This window comes from Coturnix japonica, chromosome 3 (assembly GCF_054131305.1).
Source record: "Coturnix japonica strain WE chromosome 3, WE-NBRP24, whole genome shotgun sequence".
In the NCBI taxonomy this organism is placed as follows: Eukaryota; Metazoa; Chordata; class Aves; order Galliformes; family Phasianidae; genus Coturnix; species Coturnix japonica.
This window is the reverse complement of record NC_140665.1, coordinates 4,536,899-4,558,201: the sequence shown is the minus strand read 5'-3', so window position 1 is coordinate 4,558,201 and position 21,303 is coordinate 4,536,899. Positions and strand designations below refer to the sequence as shown.

At 41.5% G+C, this 21,303-nt stretch overlaps 1 protein-coding gene across 3 annotated transcripts in view; it reads left to right on the top strand.

Annotated features, from left to right (window-relative positions):
- Positions 1 to 21,303, top strand: part of LOC146761228 (uncharacterized) — a 415,444-nt gene that overhangs the window by 115,809 nt on the left and 278,332 nt on the right. For all 3 annotated transcript variants that reach the window (XM_085540934.1, XM_085540935.1, XM_085540936.1), the window contains exon 2: positions 8,633 to 8,721. In XM_085540934.1, the coding sequence (XP_085397060.1) occupies positions 8,633 to 8,721 (89 nt within the window). The remainder of the gene's footprint in view (positions 1 to 8,632; positions 8,722 to 21,303) is intronic.

The window sequence follows — 21,303 nt, the reverse complement described above, 5'->3', positions numbered from 1 at the left end:
AACAATGCCTGCTTGTCTGGAGCTTTATCCCAGCTGGTCCAGCCCTGCCTTATTGTTGCCTTTTAGAGAAATATGGTCGTGATTCTTTACGGTCTTGAATTAATATACAATCTTGCTAGACAAGTGAATGTTCGCTATTTGCACCGCTGTCAACACATGATGTTTAGTGAGATTCCTGTGATGATTTCTAAAGCCTCAGGCTCTGGCGTCACATGAATATAGACTCATCCCTAGCTTCTTGTAAAGGAAAAAAAGAAACAACACCAAACTTAAAACAAAAACCCCAAATCAAAAACCATAAACGAAAGCTTTGATCTACATGAGTGTAGAAGACAAGGACAAAAGTGTGGTGCCAATTTGCCTGTTAGAAACAATACATGGCAAATAAAAATAAACATGATATTTCTAAAAACCTCACAGTCTTCAAACTTGTCTCATGTTGATGAGAGGGGGCTGACATGGTCACTTGTAGAGGTGCAAAGCACCATAAAGCCACACTGTGCTGTTAGAGAGGCTTGTGGTATGTAAGTTTCTCCCAGTACAGCCACTTGTGGATATTTAAATGCTAAGTAATGTGTAGAACTGTGGATGTCCACAAAACCTGTGTAAGGACACAAAATAGTCATTCCCTTGCTGCTCTTTGGTAGAGTCTGGGCTATTTCAAGGTCATCTGGAACTCTGAAAGGAAGGAGGCAGCACTGCCCACTTCCTGATGGAGCAGTCCCACAGATCTCCATCTTGGCCCCAGGACGTTTCTGCTTCCTGCCCTGGAGCTGCTCTCACTGACCAGGTACAAAGTTCTGCCATCAAAGCTGTTGCACATACAAGGATTTGTTATTCACTGGGTTGTGGAGAGCATCAATAAAACTCTAACCCAGAGCGGAGAAAGGGCATGTCTTCCCATCCATCTTCAGAACTTGGATGTGAATTCAAATGCTCACATTTTAAGTAAAGATTTATTTAACTAATGGACTCCTGATGGCCCTGAGAAGATAGAACCTTCTGTTACCATCGCTGTAAAATGTTTTGGATTTTGATGGATGTTTAGAAGGAAGGAGGAGTATTTTGGATCAACCCAAGCAGATTTTCTTTTTCCATTTTCGCCAGTGAACTGAAATAAATAAATAAATAAATGATTAGTACTGCCCTAATCTGGAGATATATATTTTAGGGATCACATTATGCTGAATATGTGCATTACATACTCAGAGTAAAAATCCATGGCCATTATTGTGCCTGTTCAGTAGCCACTTTTCAAATTGAAATATCTCAGCCATTTTAAATGACGTTTTTATTTTTGCAAAGACGCTAAAAGCAATTAGAGGGCAATATTGACTGTTCGCTTGCCAAATTCCACTGTTCCAATGAAAGCTGCTTTTGAGTTACTGTACACAAGTGCAAAAAGCATCCCAAATCATTTTACATACATTACAAGCCAACACAAAAAGAAATCACCATTTAAAAGAAAAGAAAAAGCCGTTTATAAAAGAAATGCTTGCTCCCAAGTTGAAACCATGTGTCAGCCTAAAGCAATCTGTTAAACCGGAGTTATGAACCCCTGGAACGAAAAAATAGTTGCTTGCTGGGCAGATGCTGAGACTTGCAATTAAAGCAGAGGTATTTTGAGGAGAGGTCTTGTGGTGATGGTCTGCATAGAGAAAGTTCTTAAAGAACCCTTGGTGGGAGAGGTGATAAATTTCTATCTTCTTTCTCTATCACTTTCTTAACAAGGGTGAAAATGTGAACCACTTGCATATGACTGTGTACAAATGACCAGGATGGATTGCATATGATTTTTAAAAGATCCTGATAAACCTCTCTCTCCAGAATTGAGAGGTACGTCCAGTTCACCTGAAAAGCTATTGATTTCTGCTCAGGATGAGTTTCTTCAGGAGAATCACTCTTACGGAGTTGAACAAAAGCACAGATAAGTCATCTACAAACTTCTCCAATGAGCGGAAACATGAGGTGCTGTTCACATCCAGAGAAAAGTATCAGCAGTTCTCTATGAGGAAGCTTTTGACTTGAATGGTTGGTTGTTCAGCCAGCCTGTCCTGGTAGGAGATGGCAGCAGATGCCGCCATCCCTGTATGTTGGTTCCTTGCTCCCACCTTGTCCATGCTGTGTAAGGGGCTCCTGCTTTTAGCATCACATTCTCTGGCGATATGTTCGTATTAAAATCAGTTGAGTTACGTTGTTGCATTGTCTACTCCACTATCTGCCGTTAATTTATCTTTGGGCTGTGAGCCAACATCTGACTTCTCTGCCTCAAGGCTTGATTCTCATTAATTCTGAGGCCTTGTTACACCTTCTTGGCAGTGAAAAACAGCCTTGCAGCAGAATTTTATTTACACCCATTTGGTGGCCCCTTTTCACTTCTGACACGCTTTTCCTCCTTTTCAATGCTTGCCCTGAAGAACTTCTGAGAGTTTTGCTCTTGGACCCGTGTTCTTGTTACTGTGTTGTCTGCCGGCATGCATGGAAAACAGAGACTTTATTTGCCAGAAATGAATGAATTTTTATCATAACAGTCCAAGCAAATGTCATGATTCAGAGCGTAAGAGGATCAGTGGCGCGGATGCGTTGCACAATAAGTCTGTGTAAACAGAAGTCAGGACGTGAAGAGGAGGAATGGCTTCCTCTCCTTTCAAGTCAGATGTTATCCTAGAATCAAACTGGGGTCAAATTCTTCTGAAATCAGTGGAAATTCACCGTATTTTAAGAGGCTGTCATGTAACTACTAATTTCTCTTCTCTTCTGTATCTTTTCCTCCTCCACCTTAGGGGAATTGAGAGTTTTTCCTTGGACATCCCAAAAAGGGTTGATATATAATCTGGTATTTCCTGGTGTGGAGAAAACAGTTTTCTCCTTCATTTTAGAAGGGCAGTTGAGTGCCACAAGGTGCATCTTTGAGAAACAGGAAGGGTAACCCTGTTGAGAATTCAACACAGCCATGAAGAAAAGGAAAGAGAGTTCCTTTAGTGGAATGACAAGGACTGTGGTTAGTAGGGTGCACTGAGCCACTGTTCATAGGAACATAGTCTTTATTTAGAAATTATAAGTAAAGATCAGCTAATCACCCCACTGGGGACATTTATTTGTCTCTGATCTTCAGCCCAGCTGCAATAAATGCAGATCAAATGTTCACCATCCATATAATAACAACGATCTGATCCAAAGCACATTTCATTTTACGGGGATACCTTGGATCACGTGGTGTTCTATTAAGTTATATATGGATGCATCATTATTTAAAGGAAAATAAGGGACAAAGCTGAAAACACCTAATAGCTAGTTGGAGCTCTTGATGCAACTGGAGACACTGTCTGAAAAGTAACACCTTAGCCAACATCCATTAATAAACTTTGTGCACAATTTACAGTGCTGTTTTACATGGTTTTGTGCTATCTTCAGTTAGCTATTAACGTTTTGAAAGAATTAAAATGGAAAATTTAAGCAAGCCTAGTGTCAGGGATTTAAAATACCGAAGCTTCTACTGACTTCAGTGGAAATTATAGGTGCTCTCTGGCTCTGGGAACGCAGCATTTATACTTTGCTAGGTAATCATAAAGAAACACATTGTGCAGAGCTTCATGCCAGATTCCCCATTATGCTACAGGAATGTCCTGATTGCAAAACGAAGAGCTCAGAAACCAGGGAGCGATGTGGTGAGTGTGATGGTGGGGCCTGCCTAACCTTTGCACCTCTCTCTTTCCAAAAATGCATTTTGACTTGATCTTTTATTACCTAACTGTTTACTGCTTTTACACAGAATCTGTGCCAGATGGATGGTGTATGGCCAAAAAGGCAGTTTGTTTAACAGTCTTTTTTCATGCTTGCCACCGAGTGCAGCTTTCATTTATTATATATCTTTCTTATCTAAAGTAAAGTAAGTTGTGGCTTTTCTCTTTCTTGAACAAACTTCCCCACAGCGTCCATTCTTGCCAGATCTAAGCTTACCAAAATTAGTGAGGATTTTCTCTTCAAGTCATAGCCCTGGGAGTGTGTTTGTCCCAAAGGCATATGCATGGATTTAGGCACTAAGTTCTGAGCACAACAGTCTTCAGGTAGCATATATCCTGTACAAAAACATCGGTTCCTCTGCAGAGAATGTCAAAGCAGGCAGTAATTATGGGTGTAAGTGGAGGCTGTGGCTTCTGTCTCTGCTCCATCATTCTAGGACAGTAAAGGACATTTGGGGACAAGAATACAGCACAGGGCAGCATCCCTAGGCTTCATGGATCATGCATGTAACAAGGCAGAAGCAGAGACACTCCCATCCCTATTTCACATATCCATACTGCTCTTTCATCTTTCTCCTACCTGACAACTGATGCATCAGGATCATGCAGGAATTAAAAAAGAGGAAAAAAAAGATAAGGTCTGTAGACTTGTTTCTCTTCCTCTCCTGGGTCCCAAGGTTTCTCTACAGACTTTGTTTTGCTCTGAATGGCATGTGTCTCATACTGTTTTAGGTGTCAGAGAAGTAGAAGTCTGTGTCTCATCCAGTCACTTGAATGCTGTAACTGAATGATGGTGGGGAAACACACACTTACAGCCCATGGCTGGTGTGACCTCTTTACAACACCCAACGTAGCTGGATGTGAGTCACATCCTTCTGTCTGTCTGCTTGCTGTGCAGAGAGCCCCGATGACTGGCTCTGAGCTGGAAGCCTGCAGTTGAGCATATAAAATAGGGGTGGAATCCTATTATTCCTGACTTCGGGGTGTGTCTGTCAGATCTTTGGGCCACTACTCAACAGAGCACCAGGGCCCGTGCTTTGCTTCAAAGTGGTGCTCCTAGGCTTTGCTGCAGGGAGGTGACATTGACCGCCTGCCTTGATGCCAGGCTGAAGTAGCTCTTTACTGTGCGTTTTATGGGGGCATTTACAAAGAGTAGCAGAAAATGTTCCACTGTCTCCAGCTGTGTGCGAGACTGCAGAAAATTCAGTGCAGATCCATTCGTCTGGACCAAAGTTGCAGTAGCAGTGCTAAAAAATGGGATGCGTAACATTAGATTTTTACAGAGGTGCATATAGGCCCTCATCCCCAGAGCATGGAATATCCATTTCTGTCATGATTGCTGCATTTTTCATCTGTGTTTGACAAGCTCTTAAAATGCTTTTTGCACTGTCAAATATAACCATATTACAGAAAGGTACTTTTTGCAACTTCAGGGGAATTTCCTATGGAACTTCCCTAACTGTCATCTATAACCATCGTCAATGACACACATAAGAGAAGGTCCAGAAAAAAGGATCATTTTGTTTTCTTTACGATGAGCATCACTGTTTTTAAGTGCAAAAGAAGCAGAGGCTTTTCGTGCTTTTGGTTTTTGCAACTGCCTTCAGTTAAACTGGACAATGCAGTTGTTTTCTTCTGGAACAACTCTTCCACGTTTCACCTAGAAAGGGAAAAAAAGCCTTAGCTTTAGATCTGTATAAATATTTGCACAAAGTTAATTCTAGAGTTTGTGTGCGATCGTCTTTAATCGCTTTGAATAATCATAATAAAGAAAAGAACCCACTGTATTTTTCCAAGAACTACATGCAATTACGTACATAGTCTGAAGCAGTGGCTTAAATGTACAGGGTTGATTAAGTACGGAAGGAATGGATTTGGCTCACCAAGTTTGAGATGAAACAGAGCTGTTTCTGGAAAGCCATTAGGAGTGTCAGTTTGGAAACCAGCTATCTCTGCACCTGCTGAAGAGCTGCAGTAAGACCAGTTTCCAGTGTACTCTATTGGCTGTAAGATTATGAACAGCAGTAACAAATTTGGGGGTTCGGAAGGTGCTGCCAATAGCAAAGTGGAACAGGGCAGAGCTTCTGAGGCTTAAGGGAGAGAAGGACAGAGCAGCTGAGAAGGGGCCTGCTGTGTGTCTGCAGGATTTTGAAAGCTTGCTGCAGGTCGTGGGCTGATGTGAGAGCTTCACAGTCTGAGCTCAGAAAGCAGAAGCTGCCATTATTGTGAGGTCTGGGAAAACCAATTCTTGCACAGCATGCATTTCTCCAGGAGCAGTTGTATCAGACCTGAAGCTGGTGTTATACCAGGTTTTTACCCTGCCTTTAGGGCTGGGCAGTGACTGTTATCAGTGTGTATCATACTGGTATGTGTTTATTAAGTTGGGACTACTTACTTTTAGAAAACAGTATTCCGATTCAGGAGCGTCCCTTATGATTTTTTGGTACTTTTTAAAGAGTCAGGTGGTGCTTAGGACAAATACACCCACTTTACTTTCTGCTGCTGCTGTGCTGATGGCCACACAGATCCCAAAGGAAAGGGTCCCAAGCCCTTGCTCTGAAGACAGCTCTGAATTTCAGAGGTGTCCCCGACCCTATCCAGCGTCAAATCCTGTGCCTGAGCAGCTCCAGGCTTTCTGGGGTTTGAAAACTCAATTCAGATATTTGGCCTAGCTTCTTAATGAAAATGGAAAATTGCATTTTGAGTCTCAGCCTTCCTGAAGAGCAGCCGGTGCCAAATGCGAGGCGTCGGAGATGAAAACAAGGATTTGCAGGACGCGGTGTCCCATGGCAGGCAGAGGTCAGCGGGAGTGCCGAGCTGAGCGGGACTGGCCTCTCTGGCTGGAAACTTTGCTGTTTGCTCCACGGCCACAGCGGCTTGAAGTGCATGCAGGTGCGTGGTGGGAGCGAGCCATTTGTTTTGCTCAGAAAAGGATATCTGTGATTAGGGAAATCACCGATTTTATGCACTCATGTTTTTTTGTTTCCTTCTTAAGGAAAAAATAAAAGGGGGGACCTTTAGAATGCCAAAAGCTTGTCTTAATATTTCACTGAAGTATTTTATAAATGCACGTTGCAAATGGCAGTATAAATTCTCCGCTATGGAAAATTGCTATCTGGTTTGAAACTAGGCAGGATAAATAGAACTATAAAAGGTTACCTGGAGTAAACAGATAGGGTTTCCAAAATGTACCACATGAGATAGATGGGAGCTCATAGTAATCTATTTTCCATGCTTAACATACGCTCAGCATCAGCTGAACTCTGTAACTGAGCTGCCATCTGTATCAATCCTGTTCCTAGATGTCATGGCCCTGTTAATGAAATCTGGAAGTGAAATTGTAAATGGATTCGGTGAATGGTAGATGTCAGCCATTGCGTGATGGGCAATCATCAATCATCCACTGTCAGTTATTTCTGTCTCAGTGAGTAAGCCTTTATTTAAAGCATAAAGTAAGAATGTTGCCAGACCACAGGAACAAGCCCTGAGCTGTTTGCAGGTGCTGCTATTCACAGCTGCCAATTAAACCCCTGACATTTCCATAATGGCCAAGAGGCAAAGCATATGCACTTGATATAAACATTTTTGTAAAAATTAATCTCAGTTTATCAATACTTCACTTTTTCTTTATTTTTTTTCTTCCCTACCCCCCCACCCTTTTTTTTTCCTCAGCTATGTACAACATCCTACTTGGCCTATTGTTTGTTTGCTGTAGAAAGAGAGAAATAGGAGTTGGAAAGCAGCCAGGGCGTTCATTTCCCCAGGATATACAGTAGATTCCAGTGGCTCATTTCAACCCTTAATTGGGGAGGGAAAGCACAGTCGTGAAGAATCAGACCTTCGGAGAACGTTGCGTGTGCCCCTTGCCCCCCAGTCATGCACACATGCTCCTCCCCAGTGCTTCACTTTGTACCCGAGCTGGCTACAAATGCAATGCTTCATTTGGCCTCTGCTGTCCCTCAAGTCACCCAGTGTGCTATGGTTCTTGGCCACCCCACTGAGATTCTGCCTTATCCGGGTGTTTATGGAGATCTCTGGGTGCGTGGCTGCTGCTGATCCCTTTCGTTCACCCTCAGCCATCTGAGCTACGTTGTTTTAGGTGGGTTTTAGGTTTTTTTTTGAGAGAGAGGAAAAATATTTTCATGGAAAAAAATTATATATTTCTACAGAAAAATAAACTGCCCTGTACTGCCACCTGACATTTATAGTTTGGAGGACATAAAACTTTTCTGAGGTCCCTTTATTTTGTGCTCTCAGCTGTTTATAGTTCTTCGGGGGTACGCTGATCTATAAGTAAATACAGAAAAAGAAAGGGCTGCATTCACATTTCCAAGGAGATTTCATCACATGCTGATTGCTCTGCCCCATTTTGCTGCAAAGTCCAGACAAGGCAGAACAGTGACTGAGAAACTGGATAGCGCTGGGGCATTTTCAAGTTGGCTTCTTCATTCTGCATGGTACTAATTAAGATCACAGAAGTCAAACAGGAATCTAAAGTGTATTTTCATGTATTGTACTATCTGGTTGTAAAATTATTCACTGTTGGATGAAATGGATTTCTGAAATGTGAAGGCTTCTGTTAACATGATATATTGGGAACTGGTGTTAGAGGGCTTGCTGGCATGTGTGTATTAAATTGGATGTGATTTTTTGCCAGATAGCTGTGCTGGTATGAGTGCTAATTGTCAGATGCACACATACCAGTGCAGCTTTTCTTAGCATCACTCATTTTATTTCACATACCTGCACAAAGACGTCCTGCCTTAAGCACTTCCCTGGCAGTGGAAGTGTGTCTCTATTGAGAAGTTATCATCTACCTACCAACGTATTTGGAAGTTTTAAGTATATATTGATCTTTGCTCAATTTGCTATTTCTTTTGTCCACGTAGGTGCCTTGTGAAGTTCCACGTTGCTCCAGATTTCAGAGATGGATGCTGCTTCATGTACCCAGGACCCATTTCAAATTCATCTAATTCAGGTAATTTTCTGTCAGGATTTGCACGCTTCTTAATTTTAACTAATTAAAAACCATTCCGTGTTTTTGATATATCCACAAATAAAGTAGGCATTAAAAAAGAATGTTACATTCTAAGTAATGCTACTCTTGCTTAGATCTTCTTAAAACCTCAAGGACCAAACAGGCTGAGAAAACTTTCCCAGGACAGATCAGTGAACTCCACTTGTATCACCTGTTTCTTTTATTTTAACTATAAAGTGTCACTTTTATTTTAACTATAAAGTGTCACAATAAGGTTGGCTTATCAAAAAAGCTCAATGGCAGAAACAAATCCCAAGCTCAAAATCTTAGCATCATGTGCTTCTCTGTGAGGTGTCTTTGTGGCCGTAAGCTTATCACTCAAGATGACAGTCTAATCTGTGAGCAGAAATAACTGCTGGAATTTGGTGAAATCATGTTGCAGTGCTCTCACATCTGACTCAGCCTCTTCACTGAGCTGAAAGACAAAGGTAAAAGGTAACTAACCCACATTAGGATCAGATCCTGTTCTCTTGTAAATACAACAATAATAATATTGCTCCGAGTATGTCCACATGACAATGCAGAAATACCCAAGCCAGCTGTAAATGAACCATTGTAGATACTGGACGCAGTCTAGATGAGACAGCAGAGAACACCAAGAGGACTAATTTACCCTGCTTTTTGGCAGTGTTAGCTCCATCTGGGCTAATTTATCCTGCTAGAAAGCAGGCTCATTTATGGCTAGCACATTTACAGCGAGCCTGAGTACCTCTTTGCTATACTGGAATTTGCAATGTAGACGTACTTTCTATTAAGGTGACAAGTGTGTGATTGTAGTAAGTAAAAATATGGAGGTTGGGATTTTGAAGGCACCTAAGGGCTTCTTTCTAGGGCAGTTTAAGAGGTTACCACCTCCAGCAATCCGCTTCGCATCTTCTGTTGAGGATAACTTTCTTCATACCTGAGTTGGTATGTGGGGTTATGTGCCTACCACAGAACCTCTTGAGTTTACAGCACAATATTTTAGACTAAATCAGTGAAGAGGTTGTGCTTGCATTAGAACATTAAATGATGAGCTGAATAAGAGCAGAGTTATCTATGGGCTGCAGTAGCAGGGCAGGCAGCCTGGGTGATAATGCTCCCTGTCGTTCATCTTACAAAGCCCAAAGAGAAGTGGTCACCAGGTCCCATAGAAGCATCTTTCTACTTCAGAGTGCAATGTGATTTGGATATCTCATTCTCCTCAGATCTATTGAAAAAAAAACAACTGTCAGCAATATCTGTCTTTTTAGGGTTGCATAGATCCAAATGTTGCTATCCAGTCATCTACTGTAAAGTCTGCTTAGGTCTCTGATCCAATAAAGAAGCTGTTACACAGACCTGGCTTTCTAGCATGACTCCAGTGAGATTTCTCAGGTGCTTAAAGCTAAATATATTTTTAAATGAAGATTTGTTTGTTCAAGCTCTACCTCCATTTACTTCAGGGTAGTTAATGCATGTTAGCACTTCTGGTGCAAAGGGAGACTAGCATTTAGAGCAGGATTTGGCATTGGGGAAGGAAAATGGATATGGCCGCCGTTCTCACTTCTACCCGCACAGTCACGTATGATGTGCTCCAGGCTTGTCTCTTACTTTCTGCTTCTTGGGCTGCTCAGCTATGATCTAGTAAGCTGACCTTAGAAGCCAAGTAATGACTTTCATGCTGCTGAATCCCATCAGGAACTTCATGTCTCTTGTGGTTGTCTTCATCCATGGCTAACTTGTGTTATCATTGGCACTCTTAAAATTGTGATGTTATGTTTCAAATGTTTCTAAAGCTGAAACACACAAGCTCTTTTATTTCTCTTCTGCCTAGCAGGATTATTTCAGCTCCACACATGCAAAACCTCATATTATGCAAGAAATTAATCATATCAGGGTAAAGTAGCTACTGAAAAATTGCCAAACACCATAAACATTGGTCAAAACGCAGGCCAACCATTTGCACAGCAAGTAATTGAAGCTAGGGGTTCATTGGAGCGACGCGTAACTTTTCATTATGAATTAGAAAGCTTTTCAAACATAAAATGATGTCTGAGAATACTGCACTACCTAAAAGGTTTCAGTAAACACTCTAAAAAAAAAAAAGTGAAAAAAAAGTGCTAAAATATGCTGGAGAGATCAATCATGCTTTATGGTTACTTGCTCCATGTAGTTTCACACACATTCTCCGATAAACAATGTCCCACACGCTCTGCCCAGACCCATTATTTTCTTCAGCACCAAAGCATCAAGGGCCAGATTCTCATTTGGTTTAAGTCAGCAGAGCTCTGCTGAGGTTGACTGCTCACCATTGATTTATGCCAGCTGAAGATCTGGCCTGAAGAGTGACAAAAATGTAATTTTATGTTTTATTTATGGGTGTAAAACAATAGTCCTAAAGGGAGCAGATGTTCCATGTCGAGGGAGGAGGTTTATGAAATGCAATTCCAGACACAAAAGCTAATCTCTGTGGTCAGGGAAGGCATGAGGCCTGTTTTACATGATGAACTTTAATTGAAATCTTGCTCTTTTGTGTTCATTTATTTCTTCTATTTGGGAGCCGACAAGCGTCATTTAAATTACTTACCAGCTGCCAAACACCTTAAAAAGCACTAAAGAGTTGACTTAAACACCTGGAGAAGGTTGAACAGTTTTCACTTGTCCCCTCGGTACCTGCTGAAGTGGTATTAATTTGGTATCCCTTATTTTTAATTAAGTGGTCACTTCACTGAAGAAAATTCCATCTGTTTCAGATGGAGCTGCGGGGGGAAAAAAGATCATTCAGTTTTATGAAGGGTTTTGCAATTGTAAGATGTCTGTTTTTTTCCATTTTGGAAGGAAAACCAAAGTATTTTGAAATTCTCTAAAGCAGAGAAGGGAGCGCCTGCCTCTAAGTCTCAGGCCCCAGATCTTTTATTGTCCTCAGTGCCCAAGCTATTCTCTTTGTGGACCATCTTTCCTCTGTAGCTCCTAAAGTGGAAGCTTATTGTTGCTCTGAACCAGTAGCCAAAAACCAAAGTAAGGGAGCTGAGAGAAAATCAGTGGAAACAGTCTGCTTTCAGGGCTGTCACAGATTTTGAAGCACCTTTTCATCATGTTTTCTTTCAATGATGTGACAAATTTGACTCCTACACCACTGCTCTGCTCTGTAAAGGAGAATGCGTTTAGTGGTACTCCTTCACCTTGGTTTTATGAGGCACGAGAACATAACCTGGTGAAATGTGAGCTCAGAGGCACAAAATAGTAGTCAGCAGAGCAATACTGCCTCACATCAAATTAATTTTGGACCTAAAAGTGGAAGGATGAGATTTTCAGCCTGACTTTCCATATTCCTCCCCACACCCATGTGGTCAAGCACAGTGCATGATGAGCCGGAGAACAAGCTGAGCTTATCAGAGACTGGCAGTGATACTGAAGGGGCAACTTCATAACCAGAGGGCAAGTGGAGCAAAACTGCAAGTAGATTATTGTGTATCCTATTAAAAGTAAAAGAGTGAAACAAAAAGGCAGATTGAGGAAGGATGTGTTTGAAGAACAGAATGCAGCAGGAGCTAATTTTGTCTCCTGGAAGTCCCAAATGGAAGGTGTGATTTTGTTCTGAAGCAGGATGAGAAGGAGACTGAAGTTCTCTGTGAGCCAAAATTAGCAAAAAGAAAGCGAAGGCTGAAAATTGGATTGCAGGAAACACTGAAACATCTCATTCATGTTTCAGCAGAATTTTTTGTTAGTTCATTTAAGAAATCTGGTGCATCTTCATTGTAACACTTTTCAACACAACAGCAGCAACAACCACAATTCTCCATTCTAAAAATTTCAAAACGGGAGCTTGCAAGGTTATAAAAACGCTTAATTTTTATTCACCTCCCTGAAAAAGAAGTCAGCACAATAAGTTGTTCAGAACATTTTAATTTTGTTAGACACATCATTTGTTCCCTTTCAAAGCCACTCAGACCCGCATTTCCAGATTCCAAGGGCCTGATTCACGTCACGTAACGGGAGATGTCTTTGGTGCAGCCTTCACAGTCACTCTGGATTTCCTTCGAAGCCTCCCAAAGCCAACTTGTTCTGCTGAAGAACACTGTAGAGACACTAATGCCAAGGATCAAGTGAATCCCACCCAAATATTCTTGTCCCTAGGGGCAGCTGCTCTGTTGTACTGAGTAGAGCAGTTCACATCTCCATGCAAGATCTACTGCTTTTGTGAGAGAAGCGTTTACGTACTGAAGTCACAGAAGAGTACTAAAATGCTCAAGCAGTTGGAAGGTCTTAGATACAAGGATGTCTGGAAGCACCTAAACAAGTACCCATGCAAATTATGGGAGGAATATGTTAGATGGATAATTCACAAACAACTGAAGGGGAATAAACATTAAGGCTTTCCAGGGGAACCTGGGAAGAGGTTGGGTTTGATAAAGGGGGAAATAATTTTCTTATCAGATAATGTGTTTGGTTTGAGGAGTAGTTTCCAGGAGAAGCAGTAGTCTCAGGCGTTGAGTCATTTCATATTAGAGCTTGGACGGGCACAGTAGAGATCCCTCCTGTCAAGACAGGGAATGAATATATAGGGTCTACTGATCTTATCCAGCCCTCACTTCATTCAGCAGGAATCTGTTCCACTGACTAAATCAGGATTTGGATCAGACCCATTTTTACCTCCTATGTTGATGACTGTCTGAGAAGACTTAGGAAAAGACACAAACTGGAGCCCAGGGATGAGGCTGAGAATGGCTTTTTTGGGCTGCTGTAAGGAAAAATGCAAGTCTCCAAAAATTATGAAGAACATGGCTGGCAAATCAGAGGAACCTCTTTATAGCCGGGAGCTGAGTCAAACTCTGAAATGTATTTACAGAATTAAATGACATTAAGCCTGGGTGTTGCTAATTCCCTTAATACCGTAAGGAAACACTTCTCAAACAGCAGCTATAAGGGCAGCGTCATTGCTTGGCAAGTTTTGCCTTTGCCACAGCAGGGGGATTTTGCCACAGCTCTGCATATCCATCTTATTTTATTTATGTGCCTGGCTTTCGAGAGTGGTTTTGTTGTGGTTAAAGAAAAACGCAGCTACATTTTATATCTGATTCAAAAGGAAACAATAATGATAGAAATGGGGTAACATTTTTGTATATGTCTGAGAGATTCCCTTTGCCTGTTTTCAACCTACCTAACGGCAAACCTCGCTTCAGTCTACACTGGTCTAATTAATTTGACAGGACTGGAAACTTGCTCTTCCTGTTCACACTTATTATTCATCTCTTCAGAATGCCCTGTAGGGAGTATGAAGCACAATAAAGCAGTATTTACCAAATCCCTCAATGCTAAATACACCTTTTAAGCTGACTCTGCACAATGCCAGCAGTGAGAAGATCTGACTAAAGGGCAGCCAAAGAAAAACAACATTTTCCAGAGCATCGTCTCTTTACACATGACTAGCGAGTCTTAAGCAAGGAAACTATGTGGTTTTGCCCCCCTCCAAATTCTGCAGTAGGCTCTGGGGATCTCAGTGTACTCCTACTGCATCTGAAACCTTGGCCGTAGCCAAAGCAAATGACAGAGTGATCATACTCAATAAGATATGATGTTAGTTCACAGGAGCCACTGGGTAATTTCATACAGGCGTATCTTTTAACCTTTCATCGCCCAAATTAGAAACATCATCACACAACATAAAACACATCTGAAAAATCCATCGGAGACAGGAACTCAGAAACATGTACAGTAGAAATAAGCGTTCTGAGAATTAGAAAGTGTTTTGAGAAAACACTGAAATTGAATGTCAGGGTTCCTTGTTTTAAGAAAAAATTCTCATCACAGAAAGGGACCTTTTACAAACACAGGAGGTGATTAAGGAATTTAAAAAGGGAAACATGGTTATTTGCGCGCGCTGGGGATGTAACTCAGGCATGTCATATTTTAAAATTGAAAGATCTCTGAAAAAGATTTTCAGCAGCAAGTTACCAGCTGGCTCCCCGGCTGTAATCGTCTGCTCCCTTTGCACCTTTATGTCTCTGTAAATCTCACCTTACGTGAAGTTAAAGGTTACGTTTGCAAAGTACCCGGGAAAATTTCTACACAGCATAGAGCATCACTGCACAAATATACCCATGAACTAACTCAAATACCAAAAAGGATGGAATTGCGGCAGTAGTGCAGTTTTTCCAACGTCTTGCTCTTAACCTCCAAACATTGCTTTGTGTGGCGTTCAGCCAGGCCGAGATGCCACAGTATACAAGTCACTTTTACAAATGGTACCTGGAGCCAATTTTCAAAGGCACGGAGGGAAAAGGATAGGCATTCAGTGAGATTTTTCATGGCAGATGTGAAAATGGAAAGTAATTAGCGGCATAGGTGCATTTGGAAATCACATTATTGGAAATTATGCTTCAAACTTCTGAAAAATTTGAGGATTGGATTCCCGATCTACTTCTGAAAAATGTATGTTGAGTCATTTTTGCTTGCTCCTGAACCTCCTTGCTCGTGTTGGAGAGCATATTTTATGGAAGACTGTGCACATACACATCACAGGCTTTCTTATTCTCCCAAGTCTTAGTTTTCCTCCATTTATTTGCTTATGTATGGAAAATTTCATCCTTACTCCTTTCTCAGTTGTAGAGATCTGTGCCACTGTTCATCTCCATGGAGCTATTTGGGACTTTGGGTAGCACACTTTCCTGGCCACTACACAAAACATAATGAAGATAATCAGGAGACTCCCGCCAGTTCAGCTTGGTTTTATGTCAGGCTGTAATAAAGAGAGGAATTGGAATCATTGAATTTTAGATAGAATAACAGATCAACTCCTTCAGGCGTAGCTGCTCACTGCTTTGCCGTAAAGGAAAGCCCACTCTCAGCAGACTCAATCTGGAATAAAACCTCTGGTAACTGGGAATGGAAGGGGTCTCCATCAACTTTGAGGGGAACTTCTGTATGAAAAAAAAAATGGTGTTCTGGCAGTGGCCTTTGCTATGTTACATGAGAAAGATGGTTCTTGAAACTAATTAATCCTTGAAAAGATCAGCTGACCCATCTCATTGTTAGCAATACATTTTTAATTATTCATTTTAGTCAAGCATCATTTGAACACAAGTCAATTTGCAATTTCATTAGAGTACAGAAAAGGCCTGGGGTCTATTCCTGGTAAAAAGGAAAAAAATCTCTGGCAAAATTTCATAAAGGATGTTAATCCTCTAATTAATTTTATGTATCAAGCAAGAATTAATGTGTCCTGCTATTTAAGCAGAAGTCATCTTGCCAAGAAGTGCATTTTGTCATACCTTCCCCTCCAGGAAAACCTCTTTACAAGCTTTGTGGCAAAATACCCTGGCAACTAATGACTAGCTTTGAAGCAACATTCACAGACCATTTGCTTTGATGACATTTGGAGCTTTCTTCTCCCCCCCACCCCCTCCTCATTCCAAAGTCTATTGTAAGTGTAGTGCTCTCACTGCACTGCCTTTGAAAACTAATCAATAAAGTAAGATTTGTCAGGTTGCATCTGACGAGTATCACATCTTTTAACTCCTTTCTTGGTTGAGTTGCTGTACACATTTTTAAACTAAACCTTATGAACAGATTTGAGTATGTTATACTTACCATATTCGCAGGCACGCAAGTGTGACGCGCTTCTTTCTCTTCCTTATATTAACTTCTAAAGCTCAAAACCTATGTCAGTTAACCTCCCATAAAACTGACATTCTATGGCCTTTGTACATAATCAGATGATGGATTGCATGTCAAAAAGTCACAAATGGGGGAATATTTACCTCTTTTACAATGATGAGAATTACAGTATTGCAAAAATGGAAAAAAAGTGACTTCACCTCATGCCAGAGATCTCCAAAGAAAACATATCCATGTTAGCAAATACTGAAACAAATCGCCTGATGCCAATTAGCTCACCGGCATTTAGTATAAATACTAGAGCAAGGCAATCTGCATTTGTAGTGGTTGATGGGAGATCAGAATACGGGCCACAGTGTTTCACCTTCATTGTAACTTTGGACTTTTCTTAATCAATCATTGCTAAAATCTTTAGGTCTGATTTCTCATTTCAATGGCTTTGTGTAATGTGTCTCAACTGTACCTCATCTAATTTAATAAGATGCAAGCTAAGGAAGTACTTAAGTTACTTATCAAGGGTTTCAGATGACACATTATTATTGTACTCAAAAGTCAATATTTGCTAATCATGTTAGTACAGGAACTGATCCAGAGCCACAATTCTTGAATTGCAAAGGCATTTAAGATTAATGAAACCTATCTCCTCCTCACTCAACACACAGACGTAGCAGCCCCCCTCCACCCCTCTTCTGGAATGGACAACTCCATGTCTCGATAAGAGAAACCTGCCTAGCCCATGGCTTCGTGAGAAAAAACTCTTGAGCTTCTTAGCCTTCTCCCTCCTCTGCTGGCTTGGTTCTTCTGAGCCTGACTTCAAGCACTGGGGTGGCTCGTGTTCAGTTCTTGGCATCTCTTGGTTTGGTGTTGACACTGATACAACACCAAGCCAATCGATCCTACTCTACCTCTGCTTTTTGCAGAAGACTGCAGTTGAGATGGGGAAGAGCTGTGCTCTGAGCAGAGGTAGAGCAATGTGGGCACAGTGTGAAGCAGACTGAGGAAGCCTGATGGCTTGGCTTGTGTTGGTTGGGATTGCTCGCGTTGGTTGGGATTGCTCATGCAACAGGCTCACACATAAAAGGCACTGAGGTGTTGAGCAAGCCTTACTCTACCCTGTGGCAGAAGAGCAGTGAGGTAATGACTTGTTATGCATTCTTATTTTTCTTTTATTTTACATAATGGGAACAGTAAATATATGCTCCATTTTTTAAAAATTTTTTTTATTTTTTTTCATTTTTCATTTTAAAGCTGCTGATGAATTTGGCGTGGATAGTCCAAAAGATTTAGTGTGTTTCCTAGGGCTAGGAACAATGCAAGCAGGTGATGTGCAAGCTCCCAAATGCAGAGCTGCCAGCACACTCTCAGCAACTCTGCTGGATTTGCAGCCCCTGGGCTCTGCCAAGCTTGGGCTCCTCCAGGCATTCTGTCAGCTGCTCACAGGCCATGCCTGCATGCAAACATGCGTGCGGGAGGAACAGTATGGTGACTTCCTGATGCGATCATATATTTATTCAGAAGCTGGCTTAGAATGAGATACAGATTTGCCTTGAAGCAGAAGTCCCCTGGGGTCTGAAATGTGGCTTATCTGCTACTCATCATATATTACTGTCATTGGTATACTAGTGTGGTTTTCCTTTTCTCCTTTAAGCCTAAATGGTGCAGGTGACATATTTAGATGGAAATGATGGTGCAGAGTGGGAGATCAAGATCAGTCACAGTCGGAAACATTCTTATATACTTAGCACTGAAGAAGTGAGGCTCTCTCCTCTAGTTAGTCCAGGTTTACACTTGTAAGTGGGACAGTAGAACTGGAAATTGCAGGTCTAGCTCAGTGCAGTCACCGGTAGAACTGGTATAGATGAGATGCTTGTAAAATGGGAGGAGTTTGCTGTTATCGGGAGGTTGAATTAATACTGTGTGTTTAATCATAAGGCTGGTTGCATGGGCTTTGATCTAGACATGTGAAAGTAACTATTCTGAGTACTGCCATATGCAATATGGCTTACATCTCTGACCAATCCAGAAGTTAAAGAGAATACTCACACAACGACACATTCAGTTTACTATTCCAATCATCGTTGAACTGTTAATCTGAAGGTGCTAACAGTGGCTGTTGTATAGGTCTAAGCCTCTATGCAGTAATGCACTATCCTCATTTTTTTGTGTGCTTATTCAATTTAAAAAATGAGACAATTTACCCTTTAGAGATTTTTGCTCCCCCCCCCCACACACACACACACACTTTTTAAATAAATTAAGCATTATTTTACGTGTGGCTTTTTACATACTAATGGATTCATTTAGACCTGCCACACCGAGGCTGAGCTTCTAATTCATACATATTTATTTATTTTTCTTGAAGTCAGTAGCGATGCAATGTCTTAGGTTGCTTTAGAAATGCTAAAAATCTCAGCTATTTCTCTGTGCATGTATCTGTTTGCCTCGGCTGATTGTTAGGACAGAGAATGTCACACTTACCTTTTCTGGTCTATGCAAACTCAGTGTGATAATCTTAGCTCATCTCCCAGTGGAACGAGTATCCGTGTCACGAATGTCACCTTTGGAACTGGCACTAATTGGCATTCATGTTGGAAGCCTCAGTGGAATGGCCATAGACACAAGGTGAAATTTTGGCTCTGTTGAAGGCAACAGGAGTTTTGTCATTGACTTTAATAGGGTCAGGGCTTCTTCCAGAGACTGAACCGCCTCTCATGCAGATGTTCATACTGGGCTGGGAGCTTCAAACCCTCTGTGTTTGCTCATGACTAATGAAATGTTTTGCTGCTAACTTCTGTCCTTCCCGTGCTGGGATCAAGTCCTCTTTTATAATGACAGAGGAAATAAGCTCAGAGGAGACCTCCAGCTTCTTCTTGCTCTGTCCTCCCATTCTTTCTTCTTTCCCACTCTGCTTCTTCACAATGTTGTTCCAGACCCAATGCAAGGTCTCTGTCTTCCATGGTGTCTCAGTTCTTCTATTTTTGTCTACTTTTAACCACTCTGTTCCCTTGTAACAACCTACTGATGACATTCATCTTCATATTCACAGAGGTTTTGTTTGTTCCCATTATCTTAAATACCTTCTCTTTTCTTTGCTGCCTCTCATTTATAATAAATAAGCTTTTTAAGCTCTTGTGCTATCCAAGGTCAGTCTTTGCCCTTCTTTATCTTATTCTCTCCCTTCCAACATTTGACTCCTATAATTCTCTTCTCATTTCTGATTTTGCTTTGAAGACACATTCTTACTGATAGCTCCTTGATTTTTGTTCTCCCTTTGCCACTTGCTCACCTCTTTGCCCTAGAAATGGTTTGAGAGCCCCAAGTGCACGTGGCCTTCTGTCTGCGTCTGCCAATAATGCTCTGATTCAGGCTTTCTTAACCATCTGCTGCCACACATACCACTGTCACTGATTTGAATTCCTAAGGCTAGTTATGTAGCATTTCTTCTTGATTTTCAGGTCCCCATCTCCTTTATCAGCTCTGTGACACATCAGTTCTGTAGGATCAATAGATATACAATAGGGGCTGGTACAATTATCACGTAGGGAAAGATAATAGGGAACGAAAGAGAGAAACGAAAAGTGCTCACTGATGTTATAGGCTCACAAGAAACTCCACAAGGAGCAATCTCTGGAGAGAGATCGTTCCCCAGTGGCAGTCAGTCCTTAAATGGAATCTCAGAGGGGTGCAGCCAGGCTCCATCCCTTCTGATCACACAGCTGAATTGCCTTCATCTGTGCTCCCAAGGCTGATTCAGCGCTTGCCTCATGTGGCCAGTCAAGTTCAGGCTGTGATTCAACAGTTCCCATATACACTTCCTAAGCTGTCTCCAGGAAGCTCATTTCTCATTCCTTGCTGCCCCTTCTGCCACTGCTTCTGTTCCCCACCATGATTTTTTCAGCACTACCAAGCTAAAAATGTTTTGACCATCCCCATTCTTGATGGACGATGTCTACAGGTTCTCCTCACCTTCTCCCTCTCAGCTGCACTTGCTGCTTGTCAGCGCCACCTTGGCTCCAGCAGCCTCCTAGATTCTCTACTGCCTGCTATAACAAATTCAAGCTATTAAAAAACCCTTGCTTGAAGTTCTGTTGTTATTTATTTATACTCCACTTAGCCGACTGCTTCTCCCATTCTTCTCTTTTACAGGTTTCCTCTGTCTCTTTTCTCTTCTCTTTGCACTTTCTGCTGGTGCTATTCCATAGACAAGGAGGCATTTTTTGATGTCACCCATGAGTAATTTTTTCTTTTGCTCCTGAAATCTTTCATTAAAACTTGCCTCTAAACTTCCAAGTGTCCCTTTTTCTCTGTCAAGCAGAGGCCTTAACACACCAGCAGGCCAGAAATGTGACATGGCCAGGGGCATTCAGTGCAATCTCTTCTCTCGTGCCAGGAGCAGCCCTGATGGAGTCAGCTGTGTGTACCCTGCAAGCTGGAACCAGTGGAGATGAGGGAGCAGCGTTGGGCTTTGCAGTTTTAGTGTGTGGGAGGTACTCAGTGTGGTTCATTACAGGGACGTATGTAAAATCATCAATTTAGGATAAGAAAAAAATATAGAAACAAGTTCATGCAGTGAAGCCTGGAGAAAAATTGGAAGCAGGACTCGCCAGCTATACAACTCACCTGTTATCCTTGTAGTGGTTAGAAAAAATTCTGTTAAAAGCTAGGAAGGGAGCTCTTAGCACTCACAGTTGCTTGTTGTGACGAGGAAAGTGGTTGTAACACAGAACTTGGGGTTTACAGGGTGAGATTTTATGGCTAATGCTATATTGGAGTTAGAAAGAGATTGTCTCAGGGACTTTTATAGAGCAAGATGATTTTTTTTTTTTTTGCATGGGGTTTTGTTTTATTTTACCAATTTCACCCAGATGAACTTAAAGGAGTGGAGATGACAGCTAAGCTCCTTAGGACAGACATAACGATGTGTGGGCTGTTAAGTGAGATTAT